General features: G+C 42.2%; 2 protein-coding genes across 6 annotated transcripts; both read right to left on the bottom strand.

Annotated features, from left to right (window-relative positions):
- LOC110198426 (nucleoside diphosphate kinase B) lies at positions 1–6,024 on the bottom strand. 2 transcript variants are annotated; one of them, XM_020972695.2, is made up of 5 exons: positions 5,545–6,024; positions 5,043–5,172; positions 3,231–3,332; positions 1,284–1,396; positions 1–367 (listed from the first exon to the last, which is right to left on the bottom strand). In XM_020972695.2, exons 2-5 carry the CDS (start codon positions 5,166–5,168, stop codon positions 250–252), a joined length of 459 nt encoding a protein of 152 aa, XP_020828354.1. In that variant the 5' UTR covers positions 5,169–5,172; positions 5,545–6,024; the 3' UTR covers positions 1–249. The 2 variants fall into 2 exon arrangements, with proteins under 2 accessions (XP_020828354.1, XP_020828355.1); XM_020972696.2 differs by lacking the exon at positions 5,545–6,024 and adding an exon at positions 5,383–5,502.
- A 4,278-nt stretch (positions 6,025–10,302) lies between these two features.
- Positions 10,303–17,053, bottom strand: LOC110198427 (nucleoside diphosphate kinase A). 4 transcript variants are annotated; one of them, XM_020972698.2, is made up of 6 exons: positions 16,532–16,802; positions 14,554–14,670; positions 13,866–13,995; positions 12,500–12,601; positions 11,565–11,677; positions 10,303–10,591 (listed from the first exon to the last, which is right to left on the bottom strand). In XM_020972698.2, the coding sequence occupies exons 3-6, from the start codon at positions 13,989–13,991 to the stop codon at positions 10,474–10,476; spliced, it is 459 nt and encodes a 152-aa protein (XP_020828357.1). In that variant the 5' UTR covers positions 13,992–13,995; positions 14,554–14,670; positions 16,532–16,802; the 3' UTR covers positions 10,303–10,473. The 4 variants fall into 4 exon arrangements, with proteins under 4 accessions (XP_020828357.1, XP_020828358.1, XP_020828356.1 ...); XM_020972699.2 differs by lacking the exons at positions 14,554–14,670; positions 16,532–16,802 and adding an exon at positions 16,848–17,053; XM_020972697.2 differs by lacking the exon at positions 14,554–14,670 and having other exon boundaries at positions 16,532–16,795.
- Positions 17,054–26,212: the final 9,159 nt, after the last annotated feature.

Here is a 26,212-nt window from a genome sequence, read left to right as displayed (position 1 = left end):
TTATTTGCAAGGCTTTATTGAACAGGATTACTGGCTTGTTTTAGAAAAAGGATGGTTCCAATTCCTTTCAATCCCCTGGCATGAAATGTTGTATTCAGGGATGAAGACACACACACACACACACACACACACACACACACACACACACACACACACACACACACTCTTTCACTCAGTGATGAAGACATACACACCCATACCACAGTTACTAAAAGGAGTAGGTCCAGTCTAAATCCACTTTTAAAATCCTTATTCATAGACCCAGTCATGAGCACAAGACTTATAGTCGATCAGCTCTTCAGGCTTAAACCACAGGCTGATCTCCTTCTCAGCACTTTTTACAGAATCACTGCCGTGAATGATGTTCCTAAGGAAATAACAATCATCAGTTACTATGTTGTAAACAAACAATTATCAGCTATTTAAAAACACCAAGTGTTTCTAGCACCCCTGGAGACCTGGTGATTTCTGAAAGTCATGTTGCTTAGAGGAGCAAGTAGTGACCAACACCCATTAAGTGTGTTCACACAAGTAACTAAACTAATGCAGATTAGATTACCCAAGTTGCCAATTAACAGAATCCTTGTCACAGCATCTTTACTGCTGTCATTAAATGCCTCCTCCCCCATACCCCCTTAAGGCCAGTAAATGACTCCTTCCCAAATTTTAGCAAATGAAGGGATGCTATCTCAGACCTTCCAACCCTAAATCTATAATATAAAAGGCCTGCCTAGACACAGATCTGGCTAAAAGAACATGAATCCTCACCCAACTCCCTTATCATTTATGGTTAGGAGAACAGAACCAGCATGCTGATATTTAAGCAGTTCCCTTGCATAAAATGGATTATTTTAAATGCAGTAAGAAAGGTTGCTACGGTTGAGGCTTTTTTTTTTAACTCCAAATTTTTTAGTGATGGGATATAGACTGACCTTATGTCAGTGTAAAGAACTCCCTCTATCAATATAGATTGGCACGTTCCCTGCAACTTTTTAGTCTTATTGGGCAGAGCCGCCCCAGGGCACTGAGGGACTGTGTCTGGTCCAGGGTCACAAAATCAAACTGTGTAAAAGGCCAGACTTGAACCAGGTATTTTGGTTTTAAAGCCAGCTCTATCGATCACTATACCCCACCTCTGAGGATAGTGATCACTGCCTACTTTGTCAGCTTTTTATAAACTTGGATTTTCATCCATCAGGGTTATATACCCTACATATAAATGTAATCAAAGCAAGGAATCTTTTTACTTCTCAGCAAGGGGCCTTAAAATTCCCAGAACTTACCTGCCAACTTGAATGCAGAAGTCCCCACGAATGGTGCCTGGCTTAGAATCAGCTGGGTTGGTCTCTCCCAGCATCACTCTGCCTGTCTTCACCACATTCAAGCCCTCCCAAACCTCCATGGCAAGGAAAGAAAGGCAAAGCAAAAAATTCACATTAGATTTATGTTCTGACTGGTTATGGTACAGAGTAGCCCCTGGCATAGACAGCTTTGTTCCCAATAATTATAAAGAGGAAAAACAAAACAATCCCCAACTCCTTATCTCAAGAAACTCCCTATCTAGTTTGGGAGAAAAGAGAAATAAGAGTGGTGCACTGGATAAAGCACCAGCCCTGGAACCAGGAAGACCTGAGTTCAAATCCAGCCTCAGACACATAACACTAGCTGTGTGACTCTGGGCAAGTCACTTAACCCCAACTGCCTCACCAAAAAAAAAAAAAAGGGAGAGAGATAAAATGACTTGAGAAATGCAAAACTTCAGAAAAGAATAGACATTGGTAAAAGAATCAATAGTGATTAGCGTAGGATGGAATGATAAAGAGTAAACATGAGTTTTGAGCACGGTTTTAAAGGGATGGTGGTACCAGGTAGAGAAAAGGACATATAAAAAGAAATTATATGAAATCACCCAGTTCAAAATTCACATTTTAATGATGAAGAAATTGAGGCCTAGAATCACGAAGCAAAGGTAGGAACTGAATCCAGGTCTCCTGACTCCTAATCCAAGACTCTTCTGTCTAGGAGACCTTCAGAAAACAGAAATCAGATTTGCTTATTGCAGCTGTCTATTTAGGCTGATTTCTGCAGGGAAGGCAAGTGCCACCTTCGACAAGCCAATCTGTGACAAACCCTACTCAGGATGTCGTTTGCTTATTGCTTTCACTTCCTCCAAGACCCACACAGGTGGGATGTAATCGATAAAAAGGCAGTCTACCATATCGTGCCCTCCATTTTCTCTTCCTTTCCACATGACTACCTTCAAAGTATGTTTTAATTAGAACTCAAAATTATCGAGGAAAAAACTTCTAACAGCAGCCTTTTTGGTGAGCAGCCAGAATCCAAAGAATGAAGCCATTCAAACCATATTCTTATTTTGCCCTGGTACATTAGGTCATTTTTGTCTTCTCTCCTTTCCCTAAAATTCAATCACCCTTCCTAGCTGCACCCCCTAAAATGAGAGAACATTACTAATACACTGGAAGCTCCATTCCATCGGGAAATAGGTCTTATTGGAACTTTTTATTTCCCCTGTAAAATAAGGTTCAAATATCAACCCCTTACATGATTCCAGAGGACAGAAGATGAAGCATGCCACCCACCTACTTCAAAAGAAGTGTAAAGGTACGAAGCTAGGTAGCACAGTGGGTAGAGGGCTAATCCTGGTATCAGAATTCTAGAATCAAGAGTTCTAACCCAGCCTCAGACACTAGCTGTCACTTTACCTGTCTGCTTCAATTTCCTCATCGGTAAAATGGATATAGTAATAGCACTACCTCCCAAGGGTTATTTTAAGGATCAAAATGTTTGTAAAGGAAATATCTCTGCCAACAACATTAAAGCACTACATAAATGCTAGCTAGCTATTAAAATGCAACATGAGACAAACTGTTGGACATGGTCAATGTGGGAATTTGTTTGGCTGGTTTATACAATTTGCTATGAGTGTTTTATTTTTAATTGTTCAACTGGGAAGGGAAGTGGAGAGGACAGATAATAAATGCTTGTAAAATACATAAAATATAAAAATTTAATAAAATAAAGAACAGTAGCAATCCTTGGTAGCCCTAAACCCCCAGTGTCCTTACACCCAGCAATTGCTCGGTAAGTCTTTATTGAACTAAATCAAATAATGAAGAATAATGTAAGGCAAAGGCTTCTGAGCTGGATTTTGAGACAAAGTTCCTAGGAAATGGTAACCCAGTAACCCTTGCCTTCAAGCACACACTTACCATGGCTACAACAGGCCCCGAGTTCATATATTTCACAAGCCCAGGGAAAAATGGCCTGTCCTTCAGGTCAACATAGTGCTGTTTCAGATGTTCCTCTGAGGCCTAAGGGCACATAAAAGTGGAGGTTACTAGAGGAAGACCCTGTAGTCTCTCTATCCAAGTTTGAGAGGGGAGAAGAGGAAGGGAGATGGAAAGCTTAGCATCACTTTGGCCAACAAGGTGTTTTCTAAAAACTAAGGCAAATTCACCTATATTATACTCTGGAGCCAGCTGGGAAAGGAGGAAGAGGTCACTCTACATACTGAATCAGGTAGTCCATAGGGCAACAACCAGGATTATGAAGGGATGTACAAAAATCCATTCAAGGCAACATAACTAACATGGAAATTTTTTGTATGACTTTACATTACAATCGATATCATAATGGTTACTTTCTCAAGGGGTGGGGAGTAGTAAAGAGGGGGAGAATTTGGAACTCAAAAAGGAATGTTAAAAAAAGTTTACATATAATCAGGAAATATTTAACAAAATAAATAAAAATATATTTAAGAATGGGGGGATCCATTCAAGTAATTGAGCATGTTTAGCCTTAAATGCTTCAAGTATTTGAATGGCTGTCATTTGGACAGGTAAAATTAAACTTTTCTTTTTTACCCTGAGGGTAAAACCAGTAGACGCCAATTACAGAGAAGTAGATTTCATCTCAATACAAAGAAAAACTTCTGAACATTTAAGACTGTCAGAAAGTGGAATGGTCTGCCTTACCCTAGACTCTAGGTCCTAGAGGAACTGGACTGGGTCCCCCTCACTAGATTACTACTTTTCAGGGATACCAGAAGGAACTGCTGTTTTAGATATGTATAGGTTGTGTCAGATTGCCTCTGAGGGCAACATCTCTTAAAATTGTTTACTCTGAAGATTTTGACCAGCCCTGGACTTTGTAACTCCAACCCAACCTCACTTACTATTTTCTTTGGTAACATGGTCCACTAGTTACTAATCCTATGAATCCAAGCCATGTGGGCAGACAGATCTAAATACTTCCATTTTTGAGTGTATACAACAAGGCAGAATTAAAATATTTGAGCATTTCAAGAAAAGGAATTGCAAAAGCTTTAATCCTCTATAAAGGTTTCCTGCCATGCAGACAGAGCATTTGAGTGACCATCTCTCAGCTGCCATCCATAAGGGTAAGAGAAGCTAGAGACAGGTCCAAAGAGGAAGAAGGATCCTTATGGGTCAGGAGAGGTACAGATCACCTTAGCCAAGGGCATTTGTCATTCAGCCGGCTGCCCGCCCCCGGAAGGGAGAGGGCCGTCCCCAATCAGCCCCCTCCTCCCAGTAGAGGACAGGAAAGAGTGGAAGGAAGAGCAGAAAAAATGGCGATTAGGCTGCGTGGTTAGGGTTTTTTTTCCCCCCTTCAGTACATTAATTCATAAAATTAGAGCAGAGAGACTCTTCAGCTCTGATTGCAAAAGCATGCAGATAAGCTGCTGGGGAAAACTGGGAGTAGCCCAGAACCTACATGGCTGGGTGTTGGGGAGGAGTGTTCTCAGGAGAAAGGGCAAAGAAAGAGCTATGCCTGAGGTTTGGGGGCGCTTTGAAAAATCTTTACCGATCATTCTGGGTCACGGACTCCTTGGGCAGTCTGTGGACTTCCCTTATGGACCCCTTCTCAGAATACTGCTTTTAAATGTATAAAGTACATGAGACTACAAAGAAAACCAGTTAATACTGAAATCCAGTTATCAAAAATTTTAAAAAACCAGGTCCCAGAGGCTTGGGGGAGGGGGGAAGGAGAGGTCCCCTTACCCTAAGGAACTTCATGCCCACGAGGCGGAATCCCTTCTGCTCAAAACGTTTGATGATGTCCCCGACCAGGCCTCGCTGGACGCCGTCGGGCTTGATGGCAATGAAGGTGCGCTCGGTGTTGGCCATGGTCCTGCGTGGGGAGAGAAGACGGCCGGGTCAGGCGGCCACGAGGGACGGCCTAGTCCAGGGTGGGGCGGAGGGGACCGCGGGGTCGGCATCTGCTCTGCCCCCTCCCCCCTTCCCGGGTCCTGGAGGACCCCTTCCCCCTCCCCCATCCCAGTGTGCCCCTCCCCCGGCGCCCCGCCGGGCTCCACGTGGCTCTGCCGGAGCTGAGGAGCACCTTCCGCTCGGCTGGGATTCCTCCCCTTCCTCCTCCTCGGTTCCAGCCGGCGCTGGCCCGGCCGGGCCCCAACCGGGGGAGACGAAGGCAGAAGGGAGCGCCTGCTGGGGCGTAGCCGCGGGGACGGCAGCCAGAGGGGAGCAGGGGCCCAGCCGTTCTCACCGGGAAAGCTGCTCAGGCTGGAGCAGGAGAAACGGGCGGCTGTGACTGCACCTCACACTGAAGCCCAGAGCAGAGAGGCTCGAGACCGGAGCCCAGAGCCCGCCCCCATCGGTAGGGGGCGGGGCCTGTGCAAGGGGCGGGGCCGGGGAGGAGGCCAGGCAAGGGAGGGAGAGGAGAGGGGGAGGGGATAAATGAAGGGGGAGAGAAGGAAGGGGGGTGCAGAGGGAAGACGAGAGCAAGGGGGGAGGGGGAAGAAGATGGAAGAAGAAAGGGAGGGGCAAGGAAAGGAGAAGAGGAGGGAAGAAGAGAGCAGGGGGAGGAGGGGGGAGGGGATGAGAGAGGATGAGAGAGGATGGGAGAGGAGAAGAGAGGATAAGTGAAGGGGAGAGAGAAGGGAGAGGGAGCAGAGGGGAGAAGAGAGCAGGAGGAGGAGCGGGAGAGGCTGGGAGAAGAGAGGGAGGGGCAAGGAAAGGGGAAGAGGAGGGAAGAAGAGAGGAGAGGGGAGGGGCAAAGAAAGGGGAGGAGGAAGAGGAGGAGGCAGAAGATGGGAGAGGAGAGGGAGGGGCAAGGAAAGGGGAGGAGGAGTGAGGAGGAGAGTTCATGGAACAGAAAGGTATCACTGCCGGGGCAGCTAGGTGGAATAGTTGATAGAGCACCGCCCCTGAAGTCAAGAGCACTTGAGTTCAAATTTGGCTTCAGAGCAAACACTTGACCCTAGCTGTGTGACCCTGGGCGAGTCACTTAACCCCAATTGCGTTTAAAAAAAAAAAGGTGTCACAGCATCAAAGAGTAAATGTTGGGGCCTAAGGTATAAGAGGAGTGTAAAAGTAGAAATCTAGATCGCTCAGTGGATACAATGCTGGCCTAGAGTCAGAAAGACCTAAGTTCTAATTCAACCTCAGACATTTTTACTAGCAGTGTCCAGGCATGAGGTGATGAAGGCCTGAACCAGAGTGATGGCAGTGTCAGAGGAGAGGAGAGGGCATATTCGAGAGACATTGCAGAGATTAAATCAATAGGCCTTGGCAACAACTTGGATATTAGGATTAAGTAATAGAAAAGTCTGAGAATGTCTCTTAGGTTGTGAGCCTGGGGGACTGGGAGGATGATGTTGCCCTTGACAATAACAGAAAAGGTAGGAGGGGAAAAAGGTTAGGAGAAAGGTAATGAGTTCAGTTTGGGGTACATTGAATTTAAGATGTCTACTGGACATCCAGTTCCAGATGTCTGAAAAGCAACGGGAGATGTAAGAACAGAGGTCAGCAGAGAGGTTGGATTAGGAAAGATAGATCTGAAAATCATCAGCATATAGGTGGTGACTAAATCCACGGGGGCTGATGTGATCACCAGTTTCCTTGCCTAGGAGCTCCCTCCACCAATGAGCTCTTAAATTCAGTTCCTATCCTTTTGAATTTCCAGCAGTTGGATTCCCAGATGTTGGCGCAGAGCCCGTACATGATATTGAATGCCTGTGGATTGATTGGCTGAATATTGACCTGGTAGATGGAGTGGGAAGGAATTTCAGAGATCTAGTTAAAGTTCCTTCATTTCATAGATGGGACTAAGTCCATGAATAGAGAAATGGCTTTCCCAAAAACACACAGCTGGGACAGAGGCAGGGATATACCCCAGGTCATTTTTCACCACACCACACCATTCCAACCTGCCAGAAAGAAGGGGAGCTGACTGTGGTGAGAAAGTGGGACTACTGAGTAATTTTCCATCTCTGCAAAATGAGGGTTGAGCTAAAACTCGTGAGGTCTCTTTTGCCTCTAACCACAGATGGGCCCTTTTCCCATCCCAGGGACATTTTTTGTCAGTTTCCAGTTCCTGGAGATCTGAGCCAATCTCCCAGAGACCACAGGGTCACTGAAGGAGACCCAATGGCTTTCCTAGGGGTCAAGAAGGGAGTTTCACCTGTAATTTTTCTAGTCCTGAGTCAACTTCAGAAGCAAGGCCTAGTACCTATGGAGAGAGCTACTTCACAATTCTCTCTTCCACTCCAATATACCTATTGCCAGGCACCTTGGAGCAGGTATACCTACCTACAGGAGTAAAACCTGGACTTCTCAAGAGCAATGGCTATCTTTTACCTTTCTTTGTATCCCCAGTGCTTACTTAGCACAGTGCCTGGCACACTATAGGCACTTAATGTTTACTGACTGACTCAGTTATTTGAAATACAGATTATTCTGTGTATAAGTAGGAGTCTGCTTCTTCAGGTGGGAGAGGAATGATTAAACAAATTGGGGCACAGGAATGTACTGGATGATTGACAAGCAATTAAAAAATGACAAATAATCTACAGAAAGACAGGAAAATAAACGATGCAGAATGAAGTTAGCAAAACAAGAAATATATATGTATATAGACACATATATGTACGTATACATACTGTTACACAGTGAGGAGTGTTCTATTTACATTGATGTAATCATGTATATAGATTTTATTTATAGAACGTTATATTTATGTTGTAGAAATTGTATTTACATTATATTGTTATATACAACACATGTACATAATTACTATGATAAAGTAAATAAAACTCAAAACAACTCCAAACACTATGCAATTATACTAAGCTTGACACTAGAGGAGAGTTGAGATTCATTGCAGAGGTAGGGGACTATAGGTATGGAATACTGTATGTGCTGTAAAAGTTTTATTTTAATTGCTTTGTTTCTCACTTTCTGAATTGTTGTTACAAGACATGGCTCACCATTGAGGGGAGGAAGAGGGCTGTCTTTGGAGATAAATGTGATGCCAGTCATCATTAAAAATAAGATTTTTTTTTAAGAAAAATCAACTCTGCTTGCCCAGCATTAGCCCTCAACTGCTCCTTCCCATGATGAGTCCCACAGTTCAGTGATCTCGAGTCTAAACTATTCTTAGGCCCCACAGCACAAAATCTTTCTCTTGTCCCTTTATCCTTGTTCCACACCGTCTTTCAAACCCAAATTTACTGAACCCTGTACTATATCCTCCTGAAAGCTGTCTCTATTTTTTTCTCCTCACCTACCCCTCACCCTTCAATCTACCCTTTATACCTCAAAGGGATATCGTGCAGGATTTACACGAATCAAATGAGATGTGTATGAAGTACCTTGCATTACTGTAAAGTGCTATAAAATACCCATTTTTATTATTACTATCATCCCCTCCCAGAATCACCATGCCCAAAGAAGCAGGGAAAATACCAACCAGTTTATTCTGAGGTCTTAACGTACCTCAAACCAACTTTTTGAAAAAGGGATAATTGGGGCAGGCCTCTTCTGGTCCTTTGATGCTCCTTCAGTTACAGCACGGGACCAGGCCCCATAGCACATGCTCATTCATTTACTCAAGAAGCATTTTTTAAGTGCTTTCTATATACTTGGGACAGCAACAAAACAAAACAAAAAACCACTCTTGGCCCTAGAGGACGCTGCATTCTATTGCTCAACACTTTCCTGGTAAATTAAACACCATGATGCATTTTCATGGCACCTTACTATGCAAAAAGTACCTTCTCTTGTTGAAATGTGCCATGGGCACAATATGGGAAGGGGTCATCACTCCTGCCTCCCAAGCTTGTTTCCTAGCCAACACACCAAGGTTGCAAGGGAGAAAACAAACAGCAGTAGGAACTACCAAGAACAAGAGGATGAGCTAAATGCAACAAAGCAAGACGGATGGGATGATCATTGGGAAGCCCCAGAGGGCTCCACGACCCAAGGAAGCAGAACATGGGACAGAGAAATACAGAAAAGACAAGAGACTCATCACCTCAGCCGGTGAGCAAAGGGGGAAGCAGAGGGATTCTGGTTGGCACAAAAAAGTTATAATTGGCACAATTTTCAGTATTATGCAAGCCAGAAAGCATGAATGCTAACCAGTAACTGACAAAAGCTTATCATTAGGGTATGGCCAATTAGGAGCTAAAGGTAGAATATGAGCATATATTTTATATTTAAAATCAGGCAGAATGTTACTGCAGACAGAATGACAGGGTAGGGGGAAATCTCCCTCAGAGGTCACTCCCTATCTCCGCAAGTCCAGTAAGGGAGTAAACTGGTATAATCAAACCTCACTATTGCCCTGCTCCAGGAAGCATCATGGTGCAGTGAGGATCGATAAACCTGTAAGTCATGGGACCTGAGTGAATCTCAGTTACGCCACTTTCTGTGACTTAGGGTGTCAGGTACCTACTTGGACACCCATTTCCTCATCTGTAAAAGAAGGCACTGGGCTAGATGGGACCTCTAAGACCCCTTCCAACTCAAGATCTGTGATCTTATGTGGAGCTATACTTGAATAGTTGCTTGGGAAAGGGTGTTTTAGTAGCCATGACAGAGAAAACTATCTCTTGGGGAGTTCTTAGAGTTGAGTGAGTCATAACTGGCATCACCAAGGCCATAGGTACTTAGGGTTCAGCATGACAGGACCTACCTACTATGGCAGGGGAAATTAGAGCTTCTTGGGAATATCTATCACTTCTGCAATATACCCTCCCTATGTCCAATAATTAGATGATCTTCATAGCAACCCTATAAAAGAAGAATAGAAATTGGGTCTCCCTCACCTCCTCCCCCTTTCCCCTATTCTCTCTAGAACTGTATATCCCCACTGCATCAAAGCTAAATATCAATGATTTGTCAATTCTTTACACTATTCCTTTCATTCAACCAGTCCAATAATGTACTAAAAGAAAAGAAAGCTGGAAACATTAACGTCCTGCCTTCCCTTCCCCTCAGTATCACAGAATGACACACTCAATAGCTCCAACAATCTTTTAATATGACCAGAAGGATGGAACACTGAGCAAGCAATGTTAATGACTAGCACAGAAGTCTCCACAGTCCAGATGGAAGCCCTTGGAAATAAGCAGAGCCACAGCCTGGTCCCCGGCCTGTGGCAATGGAGAAAGCTTCACATGCCTCCTCCATGTCATTCATAGATCCACCGCTGGGCACAGCTCTTGTAATCAACCAATTCATCAGGATGAAACCACAAGCCGATCTCCTTCTCAGCACTCTCCACTGAATCACTGCCATGAATAATATTCCTGGGAAGGAAAGGACATCAAAGAAAAAAAGTCTGCCATATTAGTAATGAAAAAGGGATTAAAAAACACAGTCTCATTCCTGCAGCCCCTTCATTCCTACTACCAGCAAGACACAAAAGAAAATGCTCGGGCTGTGAAGTAGGCCTCTCCTCTCTCGGAAGTGGCAGTGGACTAGAGATGTGGCATAAAGTATGCATTTTTCAGACATGGCCCATGTGTCGATTAGTTTTGTATAGCTGTACTTCTTTGTTAAAAGGCAGGGTGTTGGGGGTGTCAATGGGAAATGACTTTTTTTTAAAGCATTCATAAAACATACCTTCCCTCCAAGTGGCTCCCACCTTCAAAGATATGAAAATTGTCAGATTCCTACTTCTCTTCTCTGATGATTTAAAACTTACCTAGCCATTTAAGCTGATCCAAAGTCAAAAATAAAATTAGGCTGTCAACTATTGTTTTTTAAATCACAACCTTCCACAAGACTGGGCTCAAACATCACCACCACAGCGGTACAGGTACAGAGCTGACAAACAACAGTTTGGGGAGTTTTCTGTGGTACTGACAATTGGGTCAGTCCTCTTTATCTTCTGCACAACTGCCACAGGGTTAAATGCACCACAGGTGTATAATCATATTGGTTGACTGACCTAAGATAGAGAGCCCCAGAGCCAAGCCACAAGGTGAGATTTACTAAAAGATAGAAGCAGGGGCAGCTGGGTGGCACAGTGGATAGAGCTCTGGCCTTGCGGTCAGGAGGACTTGAGTTCAAATCCAGTCTCAGACATATGACACTTACTAGCTATGTGACCTTGGGCAAGTCACTTAATCCCAACTGCCTCACCAAAGAAAGAAAAAACAAAAGATAGAAGCCTCTTTCTAATATTACTGCAACTCCTGCACATTTCTATCTTCTGGCAGTTGTGCTGAAGGAGTACAAATCCCTCCGATAATGAGCTCCACAAGAACCAAGACCTACCTGCCAACTTGGATACAGAAGTCCCCACGGATGGTTCCTGGTTTGGAATCTGCTGGGTTGGTCTCTCCTAGCATCATTCGACCTGTCTTCACCACATTCAGCCCCTCCCAGACCTCCACAGGGAAAAAAGAGGAAGAAGTCAAGGGAGAAAATGAATCAGTGGGGAAGACCCAAGGGTTGCTAATTCCAAGAGCACTCTCCCCCTGAAGAGAGGATCTACTGGTGAGGCCTCCACAAACCCGAGATTCTGATATGTTTAGGAAAGAGTAAACAAAGTCCAACCAGGATATCAGGGGATGAGTTTTAGCACTTCTCTGACCCATATGGGGTTGCGACCTAGCACTTTAAAAAGTGTTTTAGGGGTCTCGAGTGGAAAAAGTTTAAGAAACCCTGGGTTAGGTGACCTCTCAACCTCAAATCATAGGCCTTCAATTCCATAAACAGATCTGCATTCTCTGAAATGGGTCAGAGGATTCAGCTCATCTCCAACTCCAAGAATCCTCCAAGACCACAGAGTTCCCTGTATATCAGTGAGGATGGTAAAAGTAACAATAATAACTGACATTTATGTGGCACTTTCAGCTTTGCAATGCATTTTCCATACATTACAATCCTATGACAGTGGGACCTAAATCTATGGATTTAGAGCTAGAAGGGACCTTACTGGTCACCTCGTCCAATGCCCTTATTTTACATATGAGAAAACTAAGACAAAGATGGGTAAAGTCACACAGATGACCTGAAGAGAGTTAGGAACCTGACACTCAGAGACGTGTCAGGTGTCAAGGGAGGGATCAAACCCAAGTCTCCCTGACTCCAAATCTAGCACTCTGGCCACTACACCAAGTAATCCCAGGAGTGGGAATTTACCATCATTCATTCTACTCTATCCCCAACACCCCCAACTTACACAAACGGTCCCTACAAATACTCACCATGGCTACCACAGGCCCAGAATGCATGTACTTTACCAAGCCTGCATAGAAGGGGCGATCCTTCAAATCAACGTAGTGCTCCCTGAGAAGGTCTTCAGAAGCCTGAATCAAAGAATTGAGGATGAGAACCAAGGCCCTGAAGTGATCTAAAGAGTGTTAAATCTATTCCCACCCTTAAAATCATGGTATACATTTTAGATGCCTGATTCAATCAGAGATGAGAACAAGTCCCAAACATAGGTGCTAATGGAAGGGAATGGTTATTCATTCCTTTTTAGTTTCATAATTTAGCATTAAGCACAGTGCCTGACACATAGTATGTGCTTAATAAATGTTTATTGAATTGAATTATCGTGTAGTACTTTTTCTTCTTTTTTCCTCCCTAGTTAATACTGCTGGACTTGGGTTAATCATAGAAAAACCCTGAGAGTTATTAGAGATGGAAGAGGACTAAGACCCTTATTTTACAGTAAGAAACAAATATTAAAATTAATTTGTATTCCCTGATCATTTGGCAAAAGCAGAGAGGGACAGTCCAGAAACAAAGCCAGACAGATTTTATAATTTTCTGGAGCGAATCTAAGGCTGATTTTTATGGCCAATTCCTAATTATTCAAACTGCCAACCTGCATTGTGGATTCTCCAAGCTCCTTGTCTCTCCTTCCATGTTTTTGGGATGGGTGGGTCATTACTGGCATGTTTTTGAGGTACGATGATTTCTCAACTTATCTGCACCAAAGAGTGAGTAGAGGAGATATTGGAACTGAAAAAGCTCACTTTCAGGGGTGAGTGTTCTTTTTCTTTCTTTAGAGCACATGCTCCCCAAAGGCAGAGCCCATGTCCTCTTTGTATCTCCCACCATGGCTATAATTCAAGAGTCTGCACACAATGGGTATAGACTGAAAGATCTCCTGGCTGGAATGCAACCTGCCTTAGACAAGAAATTGGTTTTCTAAAATGATCTGTTGTGGAAAGCTCAAAACTACAAACTCAAACATGCCCCAGGGCACATAGGATTAGAAGGATGAGAGGTTTATTAAGAAGCCCTCTACCATGTAGGGTGGAGGCTTCTTTCAAAAGTGAAAAGATTCAGATATAAACTGGGACAAAGGCACCCAGACATATGCAGCCCCATGATGTAACAGCAGGCCACTGAACACTTTCTAGTACTACCTCATGGAAACTGATGCTCCTTTTCCCCCAAAAGATCACGAAAAGTGAAAAATAAACCGCATCACCTCGGCTGACCCCACTCCCATACCTTATTCCCTCAAACATTCCCACTCCTGTACCAGGGGAAAGTGTTCCATCCCATCATGCCAAATGAGGTAGTACATTTGTGCAAGAGGTGAAATAACCTACTTACTTGCATGAATTTTAAGCCAACAAGACGGAATCCTTTCTGTTCAAAGCGTTTAACAATCTCTCCAACCAAACCCCTCTGGACCCCATCTGGCTTGATGGCAATAAAAGTACGCTCGCTGTTAGCCATAATCCTAGAGGGGGGAGGAGGGGAATGAGGCTGTAAGTGTCCTGTTTGTATCATCATCCTTCCCCAGTAGATTACAGAGTAAAACCCATTTAAATCTATCATATCAACTCAAAGCTTTTTGATTACAAACCCAGCTCCCTAAATCTGCTAGCTTTAATATCAATTTTTAAAAAGAAAATAACATTTCTTCCAATCCCATGGATCCTACTCCTTTCCTATTTAATTCTGTATGTGTTTATTAAACACTTACTGCTTAACTGGAACTATAATAACCACAGGAAAGAATATAAAAGTTGCAATAGAGCATCCCTGCCCTGATTTCTTTTAAAAAGAAATTTCCCTATCCTTTTCCCCCTTCACTCCCTACCTTAAATTATACTCATCTGTAGATGGCAAAAGTAGTACACACTGAACCAGAAGACAATACAAGATGGTACATAACAACACGTGAGCTTGTAGCGCTCCATTCAAATCCTATGACGATGTCTCAAGATGCAGAGGTGACCCTGGGTGCTACACCTGGGAAGAGCAAGCTTCGACATGACCAACCAAGCTGGAATACCTTTGAGTACAGGTGTTAATTATCTATCTTCCCCTTGGCACCAGTGTAGCCAAGTGTAGAGTTTCCCAGGAGGCTAGCCAACAAGCGATGAATTTTTCAGCCCTTAAGCTTTGCTATCTGCATGATGGAAGAATGGGGGGAGAGGCACGGGGAGGGGTAACAGATGAAATTACAGATCTACCAAATCTATTGATAGAAGAAAAGCCTGTGCTATAGATTCTATTCTATATACCTCTATCAATTCTCATAACATTCAGAGGTCAGAGTTCAAGTTCAAACCACTCATTTTACAGATGTGGAAACTGAGGCCCAAAGAGTCAGTGACTTGCCACAAATCACAAAGCTAGTTGATAGCAGTTTGGGACCTCCCAATCTATACCTCTTTCCCTCAGAGCAAAAGGAAAGGTTGCTATTGTCTAGTTTTAGTTTGGAAACCAAGAGTAAGTATGCACCCTTTTGTCTCAGTAATTCCACTATTAGGCATATATATATACTCCAAAGACATCAAAGAAAGAGGGAAAGGACCCATGTGCACAAGATATTTGTAGCAGCACTTTTTTGTTGTTGTACAGAACTGTAAACAAACTGGGTGCTCATCAAATGGGGAATGGCTGAACAAAGTTTGGTATAAGGTAATGGAATTTTATTATACTATTAACAGTGATAAAAGGAACTGATTCAGAGAAAGCTGGGAAGAACTGTATAAAATAATACATATTTATATATTATATATTTATACAATTGATATATTTATATATTGTATATACAATATATTTATACAATTATAAATTGTATAAAAATTGTATAAAATGATGCAAAATGAAGACAGCAGCACCAATTTGTCCAATGACATTGTAAAGCAAAACAAGTGTGAATGAGTTAAAAACTATGATCAATACGATGACTCCAAAAGACTTGGGATGACACATTCATCCAACCTCTGGGAAGAGAAAAGACTAGAGGTGCAGAATGAGACAAACATTTTCAGACGGCCAATTTATGGTTCCTTTTTGCTTGACTATACTTATTTTACTTTCATAGAGTGAAGTAGGGGGAAAAATGGGTAGTAATAGTAATAAAAAAAAAAGGGGGGGTATCAGACATTAAAACCACAGAGAAGACGCAGAAGCAAGTTCAGAATGAACCACAGGCAACTAAGGCAGTGACAGACCTTTTGAGTAAAATTCAATATACACTTTTTAAAAAATCACATTTAAGATAGCTAAGTGATCCAACAGGGAAAGCATTGGAAGTGGAGCCAGAAAGGCCTGAGTTCAAATGCGGCCTCAGACACTTACTAGTGTGATCCTGGGCCAAGTAACTTAACCTCTGTGTTCCTCAGTTTCTTCATATTGTAAAATGGGGACTATAATAGCACCTACTTCCCAGGATTGCTGTGACGATAAAATATCTGTAAAACATCTTAAAGAGCTGCATAAATACTAGCTTTTTAAAACAAATTTCGATAGTGTGATATACAAGTCTTTTTGTGTGCTCCGTATAAAGAAATGTATGTTTGTCAATTTCATAAATAAAACGAAGAAGAGAGAGAGAGACAGAGAGAGAGAGAGAGAGAAGGAACCACCAAGTGTATGCTGGAATCCTGACTAGCAAAAAAAAAAAAGGAAGAAGGATCCCTGGAAGTGGACGCTGGTAGCAGCCCATATGACCTTGGGCCGCTCACTTCGCCTTAGCATGCCTCAGTTTCTCCATCTGTAAAATGACGGTGCTGAGTCAGCTGGCCCCCCAGATCCCATCCAGCTCCAGACCCACGAACCTACGACCCCAAGGCGAACCCCAAGGCCCCAGGTTTAAGGGCATCCCCGAGTCCCAGCCCCCGCCCGGGATCACAACCCGGGTTCTAATGCGGGGACAGACCGGGGAGGAACCGAGTTGGGGCTTAGATTGCTCCTTGGGAATCCGCGCCGACAAGGGCTGCCTGAGCCCTTGACCTCCGCGCCCCAGGAGCTCCCCTCACCTGGACCCGCAGTATGTGTCGGCGCCCTGGTTCCACCTGCCACGAAGTTGCCCTGGCCCCACGTGATGTCCTACGAACCGAGTGCGGAACTCTTCCACTTAGGTTTAGGGATCCGGGGAGCTGATTCTGAACTGCACCGGACGGGTTCCCTTACTACCCGCCCCCTCAGCGTCGTCTACGTAGAGGACACCATTTTTCGATGCTCGCCTGCGGAAGACTACTTCCGGTGGAGGCCGCATTTCCTGCTCCGCCCAGGTGGGGAGAAGGGTGGAGCAAGTATCGAGGCCTTGTTTTTACCTTCGCTCGGTCCCCTTACCTCCTGTGATGAACGCAGTCCTCACGCTCCGGGGTCCCGCACTACAGGGATCGCCAGTCGCTCTTACAACCGCCCTCTCTGCTCTTCGTGTGCCGGCTTCACTTTTAAAGCTTCACTCCCCAGTTTCCTGGCTCGTGATCTTCCTCGTGTGCATCCCTGGCCTTTACCCTCCCTCTGCGGCTGCTTGTTCCTTTTCTAAATCTGAGCTGCTCCTCATCCTCCCTGCGGCTGCCTCAGCCCCTCCTCCACATGCCCTTATGTGCTTCACCTTGTCTCTGTGCTCTGTAGAAATATGTAGCGGCAGCTAGGTGACGCAGTGGATAGAGCACCGGCCCTGGATTCAGGAGGACCGCAGTTCAAATGCGACCTCAGACACATAACGCTTGCTGTGTGACCCTGGGCAAGTCACTTAACCCCATTGCCCAGCCCCTCCCCAAAAAAAGAGCATATGTGTATATGTGCATTTGTATGTATTGTGCACACACACACATACACGCACACACGATGGCCCAAAAGTCTTGTTCCAGTTTTAATAGCTTAATTGTAAATAGGGATTATATAATTCTTTGCATTTGAATCCTCAGTACGGGAAACGGTTGCCGCCATATTGGTGCTGGGGGCAGCTAGGTGGTATAGCTGATAGAGCACTGGACCTGGAGTCAAGCGACTTCAGACACAAGCAGTATGACCCTGGGCAAGTCACTTAACCCCTGCCTGTGTAAACCTGGAAAAGGAAATGGGAAACTACTCCAATATCTTTGCCAAGCAAACCTCATGGTAGATTGCAAGCTGTTCCCCAAACATGAGATTCTTGGTGCCTTTGCACAGGCAGTCTATCACCTGTATGTGAAATACACATCTCACCTCATAGAATTCTTCCTTTTCTTCAAAGAACCGCTGTTGGAATTATTTACTTCTCTGTGTATTTATATGTGAGTCAATTCAGGCATCTGTTGGTACCTGCTATGTGCCAGCTGCTGGGAATGAAAAGACTTAAATGAAACTGTTCCCTAGCTTACATCCCATCATAGGAAACAAGATGTACACATAGATAAAAAATGTAAAGTACATACCAAGTAAAGGCAAAGCAATTGGAGGAGGAAGGAATTGAGAAAGAGACACTGGCATCCAGGGAAGCTTAAGAAAAGTCTTACGTAGTAAAACAAGCTGAGCCTTTGTGGAAGCTAGGTATTCGATAAGGCAGAGGCCCCAAAGAAAGGCACAGTAACAAGAAATGTAGTATCTTATATAAGATACAGGGAAAAGGGCAGTTTGGCAGAAGTCCAGAATTTGTGAAAGGGAATAATGTCTAATACCTGGAATGGTAGGCTAGTGCTAGATCCTGAAGTACTTTGAAAGCCAATCAAAGGAGTTTATATTTGATCTTGAAAGCAGGAGATGCTAGACCTTTATGAGCAGAGAGTGGCATGGTCAGGTCTGTGCTTGGGAAACTAAGGAGGCCATAGTAGAGAGGTAAAAGATGAAATACCAAAACCAACTAAGATATTGTTGGAATAGTATGAACTGGGTGATCCAGGTCTCAATTAAGATAGTGGCCATTTGAGTGAGTAACCATGCAGGCCCTCATCCACAGGAGAATAAGGGACTTTAATTTTTGGTAGAAGCCTAGCACAGTGCTTTGCACATGGTAGGTGCTTGATGTTTATTGAATGTAATCTGTTGAGGGTAATGCCATCTACTGCATCTAAATGCACAAACTCAAGACTCATCCTTGACCCTTCACACCATTAACTCTATGGACCAACATCCAGCAAAATGGAGTACTAGCTATTCTTTGATTTCAACAGCTAATTTCTGACATCTGCATGTTCACATGAGCTGTTCCCTAATCTTGGAATACTCATTAAAAAATTTAGCTTACTCTGAGGCTCAGCTCAGGTACCACATCCTCCACAAAGCTTTTCCTGATGCCCCAAATTTTTAGTATTCTCTCTCTCAATTTACATTATGCTGTATTTATTTTTGTATATCTTGTGTTTTGCCACCACTATCCCCTTTCAAGGAGTACATAAGAACCTAAATGAAGGGACTGTTTTGTTTTTGTCTTTGAATGCCTGGTATTTGGTGTCTTGTTGGAATAGATGCCTAATAAATTGAAATGAAATCAATTGACTCATGCTGAAATGTCAAGTGCATGAAGGAGAATAATATGAAAAAATTCTGTAAAAGTCAGTTGGAATCTGATTGTAGAGGGTTTTAAATGGCAGCCTGAGAAATTTGTGTTTTATCCTAGAGGCAATAAGTAATAAACCATATAATTAGAACTGTGCTTAAGGTAGCTATGTAGAGGATGGATTACAGAGATGAAAGGTGAAGCAGGGAGGTCAGTTGAGGGAGAAGTTATGGCTTGAATTAGGGTGTTAAAGGATCCAGTGAAGGTTTTTTTAAAGAATTTACCCTAGCTGGGGCAGCTAGGTGGTACAGTGGATAAGAGCACTGGCCCTGGATTCAGGAGGACCTGAGTTCAAATCCAGCCTCAGACACATAACCCTTACTAGCTTTGTGACCCTAGACTAGTCACTTAACCCCATTGCCTAATCAAATTTAAAAAACCAAACAAACAAGAATTTACTCTGGTTGTCTTGTTGGGGGGACAAGGGGTGGAAACAGAGAAGAGAGGTATATGGAGGTTGATGTAAAGGATGTAAGAACAGGTGATAAGGTGTTAATGCAAAGATTCTTAATCTAGGCTATGAATTTTAAGAAATATTTTGACAAATTCATTATATTTGCTTTTCTTTTTAATCTGTATATTTTGTTTTATGCATTTAAAAACATTTTTGAAATAGTGTCCATAGATTTCACCAGACTGACAAAGAGATCAACAAGGGAAAAAAGTTAAGAACCTATGCATTAATGTGTCAATAAGGGATCACTCTGTGATCCTTTTTAAAAAGCAGCTTGGGAGGCGGCTAGGTGGCGCAGTCGATAGAGCACCGGCCCTGAAGTCAGGAGTACCTGAGTTCAAATCTGGCCTCAGACCAAACACTTGACACTTACTAGCTGTGTGACCCTGGGCAAGTCACTTAACCCCAATTGCCTAAAAAAAAAAAAAGCAGCTTGGAATTGGCTGGGTTGAAAATTTGGCCATTCTTCAAGGACCCTTAAAAGTAACTAGTTCATCAGTTTGAGCCGATAGTGGTGGAAGAACTCAACCCCTGGAAAGAAGTACTTCTTAAGGGAAAGGAGATTTCTCTTCCTTCCTCCTATCCCTGTGTCAGCCATCTCACTTTGAAGAGGAGCCACTTGACCAGGAGGAGAGACTCCATTTGGCATTTTGAGAGAGAATTGCATGCACAGCTGAGGGAGCAAATAAACACACTTCCAATAGATATGTGTAGAGAGGCAATTACTCCTCTGGCAGCAAAGAGACCTGCCTATGGAATTCAGAAATACCTAGCCCTGGAAATCAGCTGCAATAAAGACCCTGGAAACCCAGCTAAGCAACTGCCCAGCAGAGATGCTAAGCTCTATAGGGAGCCCTGTAGGAATGTTTCAAGGGAAAAAAGGACTTGTAGGTCCTGCATTGCCAGAGTTGCAAGTTGCCTTGGCCATATGTGTCCCTGTGTGCCTTGCTACCATTATGCTCTGTGGCCGTTCTCATGCATCCCATGGATATTGTATTTTTGAGATAGTGTACCCCAAGATTATATGAAGAATTTGCTTGCCTTTTCAATGAGGGTGGGTGGGGAGGGAGGAAGAGAGAAAATTTGAAAGCTAAAGTTTTAAAAACATATGTTTAAAAAAATGTTTTCACATGCTACTGGGAAATAAATATAGGAAATGGGGTACAGAGGTCTATCCTGCCCTACAGGAAAATAGAAGGGGAAGGGGATAAGAGAAGGGGAGAGAAATAGAAGAGAGGACAGAGTAGGGGAAGGGATATTCAGAATGCATGACATCTTGGGGTGGGGGGAGGGGGGAGATGGGGTGAAAATTTGGAACTCAAAAACTTGTGGAAGGGAATGTTGAAAACTAAAAATAATAAATTTATATTAAAAAAAGATTATATGAAGAATGTTTTGCAGCTACTGCTTTTATTATACCATCTTAATAAATGCCTATACTAAGAGCTACCTGCATGTACTGTTATGACAAGTAATGCCCCCCAAAGACTCCAAGTTAAAATTTATACCCTAGTGAGGGCTCATGAATTATGCTATTAGGAGTGGTTATCTGTAGGGTACCCCCTTGAAACTCTAGGTAATAAATACCTTCTATGGAAATAGGTCAAAAGAGATGCCAAATTACCAAGGCAGTTTTTTAGATGGAGGAGGGAAGAGGTATGGGAAAGAGAAAAGGCCATGCTTTTGCACAATCCATAGCAGCATTTCTGAAATTCGTTACCTGTCGGTGTCTTTTAGAATTCTCAGCTTCCTTCAAGGCTCCTTTAGATACATCTGTTTTCTCTCCTCAAATGATCTTGTATTTTCTTATCTATGTACATTTTATATCTCTCAGTAGAAAGTAAACTCCTTCAGGGCAGAACTGATTTTTGTTTTTAACTTTGTAGCATGCGCATGGGTGGGCGAACACACACACACACATACACACACAGAGTTGGCATATCATAAATTCTTGTTGAGTTGAAAAATCAAGGATGTCTCTCAAGTTTACAAACTCAGGTGACTGGGACTGTAATGATGCCCCTCAACAGAAAGAGGGTAGTTTGGAAATAGGGTGGGTTGAGAGGAAACTATAATAAATTTTTTTTGGAATAGGTTGAATTTTAGTTGTCAGATATCAATGAGGAAATAATCAGTAGAGAGTTGATATGGCATTAGAATTCAGGAGAGAGAATGGGAGTTGGGAGGAATCATCTGCCTAGAGACGATGTTTGAACCTATGGTGATCACCTAGAGAGATATAAGGATAGAAGATAACAGGACCCAGATAGAGCCCTAAGGCAGTGATTCCCAAGGGTTCTTTTGTTCTTCAACCCCCTTTCAACAACCAAAAAAAAAAAAATGTTGTGAACTCCAAAGGTAATTCAATATGCTACTCTTAATATTCTTTGAGATGTCTTCATTAAGTGCTTGCAATAACTATAATAATTTTGCCCCCCAAAGGCTCCAAGTTTAAATTTACATTATATAACTATAATTATAAAGCATTATTTTATCAATGAAAACTCTATATATAAAACTATAAAACTTTATAAAATAATAGATCATTGGGACATCCTGTAAGAATTGAAAGTAATCCAACAAGACCTTTTACTAAATTTCTTTATTTTACAAGTTTTGTTGAACATAAATAACATTTTACTGAAATAAATTACAACTTAGAAGATGTTTGATGCAGTATAATAATTATGTATAAACCTAATTTCTATAATGCACTTTTTAAAAACAAAGGTTTGCAATATTTATCTCAACACCAGACAAAATCAATTTAAAATCTCATTCCACAATGAGTTTATTTCTGTATTTTGGTTTTTTTAAAAAAAGAATACAGTAAAAATGCTCACTCACAAAAATATATGTGATGAAAAATGGTAGAATTTTAAAAGCTCCATTGCTAAGATATAGACATTCATGTTTTGTTTTTTAGTAACCTAAACAATAGATAAAAATGAATAGTTATAATATAAAATATTTATTTTTCTGTTGGCTGACAAGAACTATATTAAATGATAAATGTACTTAAAGTTCAGTTGCATTTATTGCTTTGTTTTTTAACAATATTTTTATAAACTAACCCTTGTAATGAAAGATTCTCTTCTGATGTAACTATCTTCTCTTCTACTGGCACAATAGCTATTATTCTCCTGAAAACTATTGAATGAAGTCTTGCCAACCAGTTCATTTGAAAATCCACCAAGTAAAAAATAATAACATAAGGATAAAAACAATTAAAATAAATAAATAAATATTTGATTGGTTAAAATAAATAAAACAGAAAACAACCTTAACACTGAGGTACTATGTAATATGTTTCTGAAGAATGTTTATGATAGTCTGTGATGGTTTCAAGATGATTCATAATAAATGCCCAGAAACAGTCTGCAAACATCTTGGCAATAGTGCTGCAAGAATTTACGTGATTGTAACATCTTGATTAAGAGATTATACAACTCACTAATGCATTGCTGGTGGAGTTGTGAAATGATCCAACCATTTTGGAGAGCAATTTGGAACTATACCCAAAGGGCTATGAAAATGTGCATAGCCTTTGACCCAGCAATAGCACTTCTAGGGCTGTATTCCAAAGAGATCATGCAAATGGGAAAAGGACCCACAAGCACAAAAATCTTTATAGCAGCTCTTTCCGTGGCAAAGAATTGGAAATTGAGGGGATGCACAGTTCAGCATGGGCATGCAAGCAAAGACCAGGCCTCAGCAAACCTGAAACAGGCCTCAGGGGACTGAATGAAGGGGAGCTCTTAACCCACAAGCACCAAAGACAACTTAGAAGGTCAGTAGGAAAGCTCTGTGACCATGGTGAGAGAGGAGTTCAGTCCCAGCTGAAGTCCCAGTGTAGCCCTGGGGTGGCAGCTGCTACTGGAGCTCTCAGCCCATAGACATAGGGGGAATTGAGTGGCTGATCAGAGGGGGATTGCAGGGATCTCTTTGCTGGCACTGAGGCAGGCTTCTCTTGCTTTACCCATGCTTGGATTTGGGTCACAGTTCTCGGTAGCAATCCTGGGGTGAGGAGGAGTGCTGGTGTGGTGGAGCTTGTAGTGGTAGTGGAAAAGGAATCATCATCACAGTTCCAAGGTAGAAAAGAGTGCTTGTGGTCACTCATAGACCAGAGAACAGGCCAGGAAAGGAGTAAACACCTCACCCTTGATCATACCACCTTGGAAGAACTGAAAATTTACAGGTCCCTAGAAGTATCTCTGAAAACAGCTGCACAAAACCCCTGAAGACAATACATTCTCCACCCTGGAAGCAGACGCCTACCTTAACAAAGAGTTTAAAACTCAAGTAATTGGCTGGGAACATGAGCAAACTGCACAAAAAAGTCAGACCACAGAATCTTTCTTTGGTAACAAAGAAGATCAAAACATACAACCAGAAGACAACAAAGTCAAAGTTCCTACATCCAAAGCCTCCAAGAAAAATATGAATCAGTCCCAGGCCATGGAAGAGCTCAAAAGGGATTTTGAGAAGCAAATAAGAGAAGTAGAGGAAAAACTGGGAAGAGAAATGAGAGTGATTCAAGAAAATCATGAAAAACAAGTCAACAGCTTTCTAAAGGAGACCCAAAAAATTACTGAAGAAAAAAACACCTTAAAAAATAGACTAGGGGGCAGTGAGGTGGCATAGTGGATAGAGCACTGACCATGAAGTCAGGAGGACCAGAGTTCAAATCTGGCCTTAGACCAAACACTTGACACTTACTAGCTGTGTGACCCTGGGAAAGAAATTTAACCCCAATTGCCTAAAAAAAAGGAAAAAGAAAAAAAAAGAATCCACCGATCACCTCGTGAAAGAGATACCCAAAGGAAAACTCCTGGGAACATTATAGCCAAATTCCAGAGTTCCTAGGTCAAGGAGAAAATATTGCAAGCAGCCAGAAAGAAACAATTCAAGTATTGTGGAAACACAATCAGGATAACACAAGATTTAGCAGCTTCTACATTAAGGGACCAGAGGGCTTGGCATATAATATTCTGGAGGTCAAAGGAGACAGGATTACAACCAAGAATCACCTACCCAGCAAAACTGAGCATTATCTTCCAAGGGAAAAAATGAATATTCAGTGAAATAGAAGACTTTCAAGCATTCTTGATGAAAAGACCAGAACTGAATGGAAAATTCAACTTTCAGATAGAAAACTCAAGAGAAGCGTGAAAAGGTAAACAAGAAAGAGAAATCATAAGGGACTTATTAAAGTTGAACTGTTTACATTCCTACACGGAAAGATGATATTTGTAACTCATGCGACCTTTGTCAGTATTAGGGTAGTTGTAGGGGGAAAAAATTATATAGATAGATAGGTAGATAGATAGATAGATAGATAGATAGATAGATAGATAGAGGGCACAGGGTGAGTTGAAGATGAAGGGGTGATATCTAAAAATTAAATTAAGGGGTGAGAGAGGATTATAATGGGAGAAGGAGAAAGGGAGAGGTAGAATGGGGTAAATTATCTCACATAAAACAGACAAGAAAAAGCTTTTACAGTGGAGGGAAAGTGGAGGAAGGTGAGAGGGAATGAATGAATCTTATTCTCATTGTATTTGGCTTAAGGGCGAATAATATACACACTCAATTGGGTATGGAAATCTATCTTACCCTACAGGAAATAGGGGGGAAGGGGATAAGAGAGTGGAGGGAATGGTAGAAGGGAGAGCAGAATGGGGGACGGGGTAATCAGAAGTAAACATTTCTGAGGAGGGACAAGGTCAAAAGAGAGAATAGAATAAACAGGGGGCGGGATAGGATGAAAAGAAATATAGTTAATTTTTCACAACATGACTACTATGGAAGTGTTTTGCATGACTATACATGTATAACCTGTATTGAGTTGCTTGCCTTCTCAATGAGGGTGAGTAGGGAGGGAGAAAGGGAGAAAATTTGGAACCCAAAGTTTTAAAAACAAATGTTAAAAATTGTTTTCACATGCAACTGGGAAATAAAATATATAGGCAATGGGGTATAGAAATCTATCCTGCCCTACAGGAAAATAGAAGGGGAAGGGAATAAGAGAAGGGGGGGGCGGTGAGAGAAGAGAAGGCAGATTAGGGGAATGGGTATTCAGAATGTACGCCATCTTGGGGTGGGCGGAAGGACAAGATGGGAAGAAAATTTGGAACTCAAAATCTTGTAGAAGTGAATGTTGAAAACTAAAAATAAATAAATAATAATTTTTAAAAAACAAAATTAATTTAAAAAAGAGAATGATAAAAAAAAAACTTGTGAGCTCCTCTTTCTTTTTCTCCCATCTAATTCTCAAAACCTTTTGATATCAACCCCAACTCTCTTTGCCTTTACTCCAGTCTCTGATAATAAAGTAGTTCTCTTCACCAAGGCCAGCCCCTTCTATGTTTATCCTTGATCCCATCTCTTATCTTCTCCAATAAGTTGCCCCTTCCATCATTTTTCCCTCCTCCAATTTTTTTTTCCCGTATTAAAAAAAAAATTCTAGCAGACAGTTTACATAAAATCCTCCTTTAATCTGATATGATAACCTTACATAGTGACTACTTAAAGAACTGTTTTGGTCAAGAATGGAATGAAATATTCCATCAAAGAGACATCATTGCTGATTTTTAAAAAACCGACACATTTACCAATTATGTTAAAATAACAAAGCAAAACTTCTGCAAGGGATATTTTCTCAGTGTTTACTTTGGCAGGCTCTTTCTCATCTACATGCAAAAGATGGAGATGCAT

Source organism: Phascolarctos cinereus, unplaced genomic scaffold, assembly GCF_003287225.1.
Source record: "Phascolarctos cinereus isolate Bilbo 61053 unplaced genomic scaffold, phaCin_HiC Scaffold_5;HRSCAF=322, whole genome shotgun sequence".
Taxonomy (NCBI): domain Eukaryota; kingdom Metazoa; phylum Chordata; class Mammalia; order Diprotodontia; family Phascolarctidae; genus Phascolarctos; species Phascolarctos cinereus.
This window is presented reverse-complemented; position numbering and strand designations above follow the sequence as displayed.

Coding starts and splice junctions, on each gene's coding strand:
- LOC110198426 (XM_020972695.2), bottom strand. CDS start 5,168: ATGGCCAACACCGAGCGCACCTTCATTGCCATCAAGCCCGACGGCGTC. Junction 3,333..5,042: donor TGGGCATGAAGTTCCTTAGG/GTAAGGGGACCT, acceptor ATGTGCCCTTAG/GCCTCAGAGGAACATCTGAA. Junction 368..1,283: donor TTCTGCATTCAAGTTGGCAG/GTAAGTTCTGGG, acceptor TTATTTCCTTAG/GAACATCATTCACGGCAGTG.
- LOC110198427 (XM_020972699.2), bottom strand. CDS start 13,991: ATGGCTAACAGCGAGCGTACTTTTATTGCCATCAAGCCAGATGGGGTC. Junction 12,602..13,865: donor TTGGCTTAAAATTCATGCAA/GTAAGTAGGTTA, acceptor TCTTTGATTCAG/GCTTCTGAAGACCTTCTCAG. Junction 11,678..12,499: donor CTGGGCCTGTGGTAGCCATG/GTGAGTATTTGT, acceptor TTCCCTGTGGAG/GTCTGGGAGGGGCTGAATGT.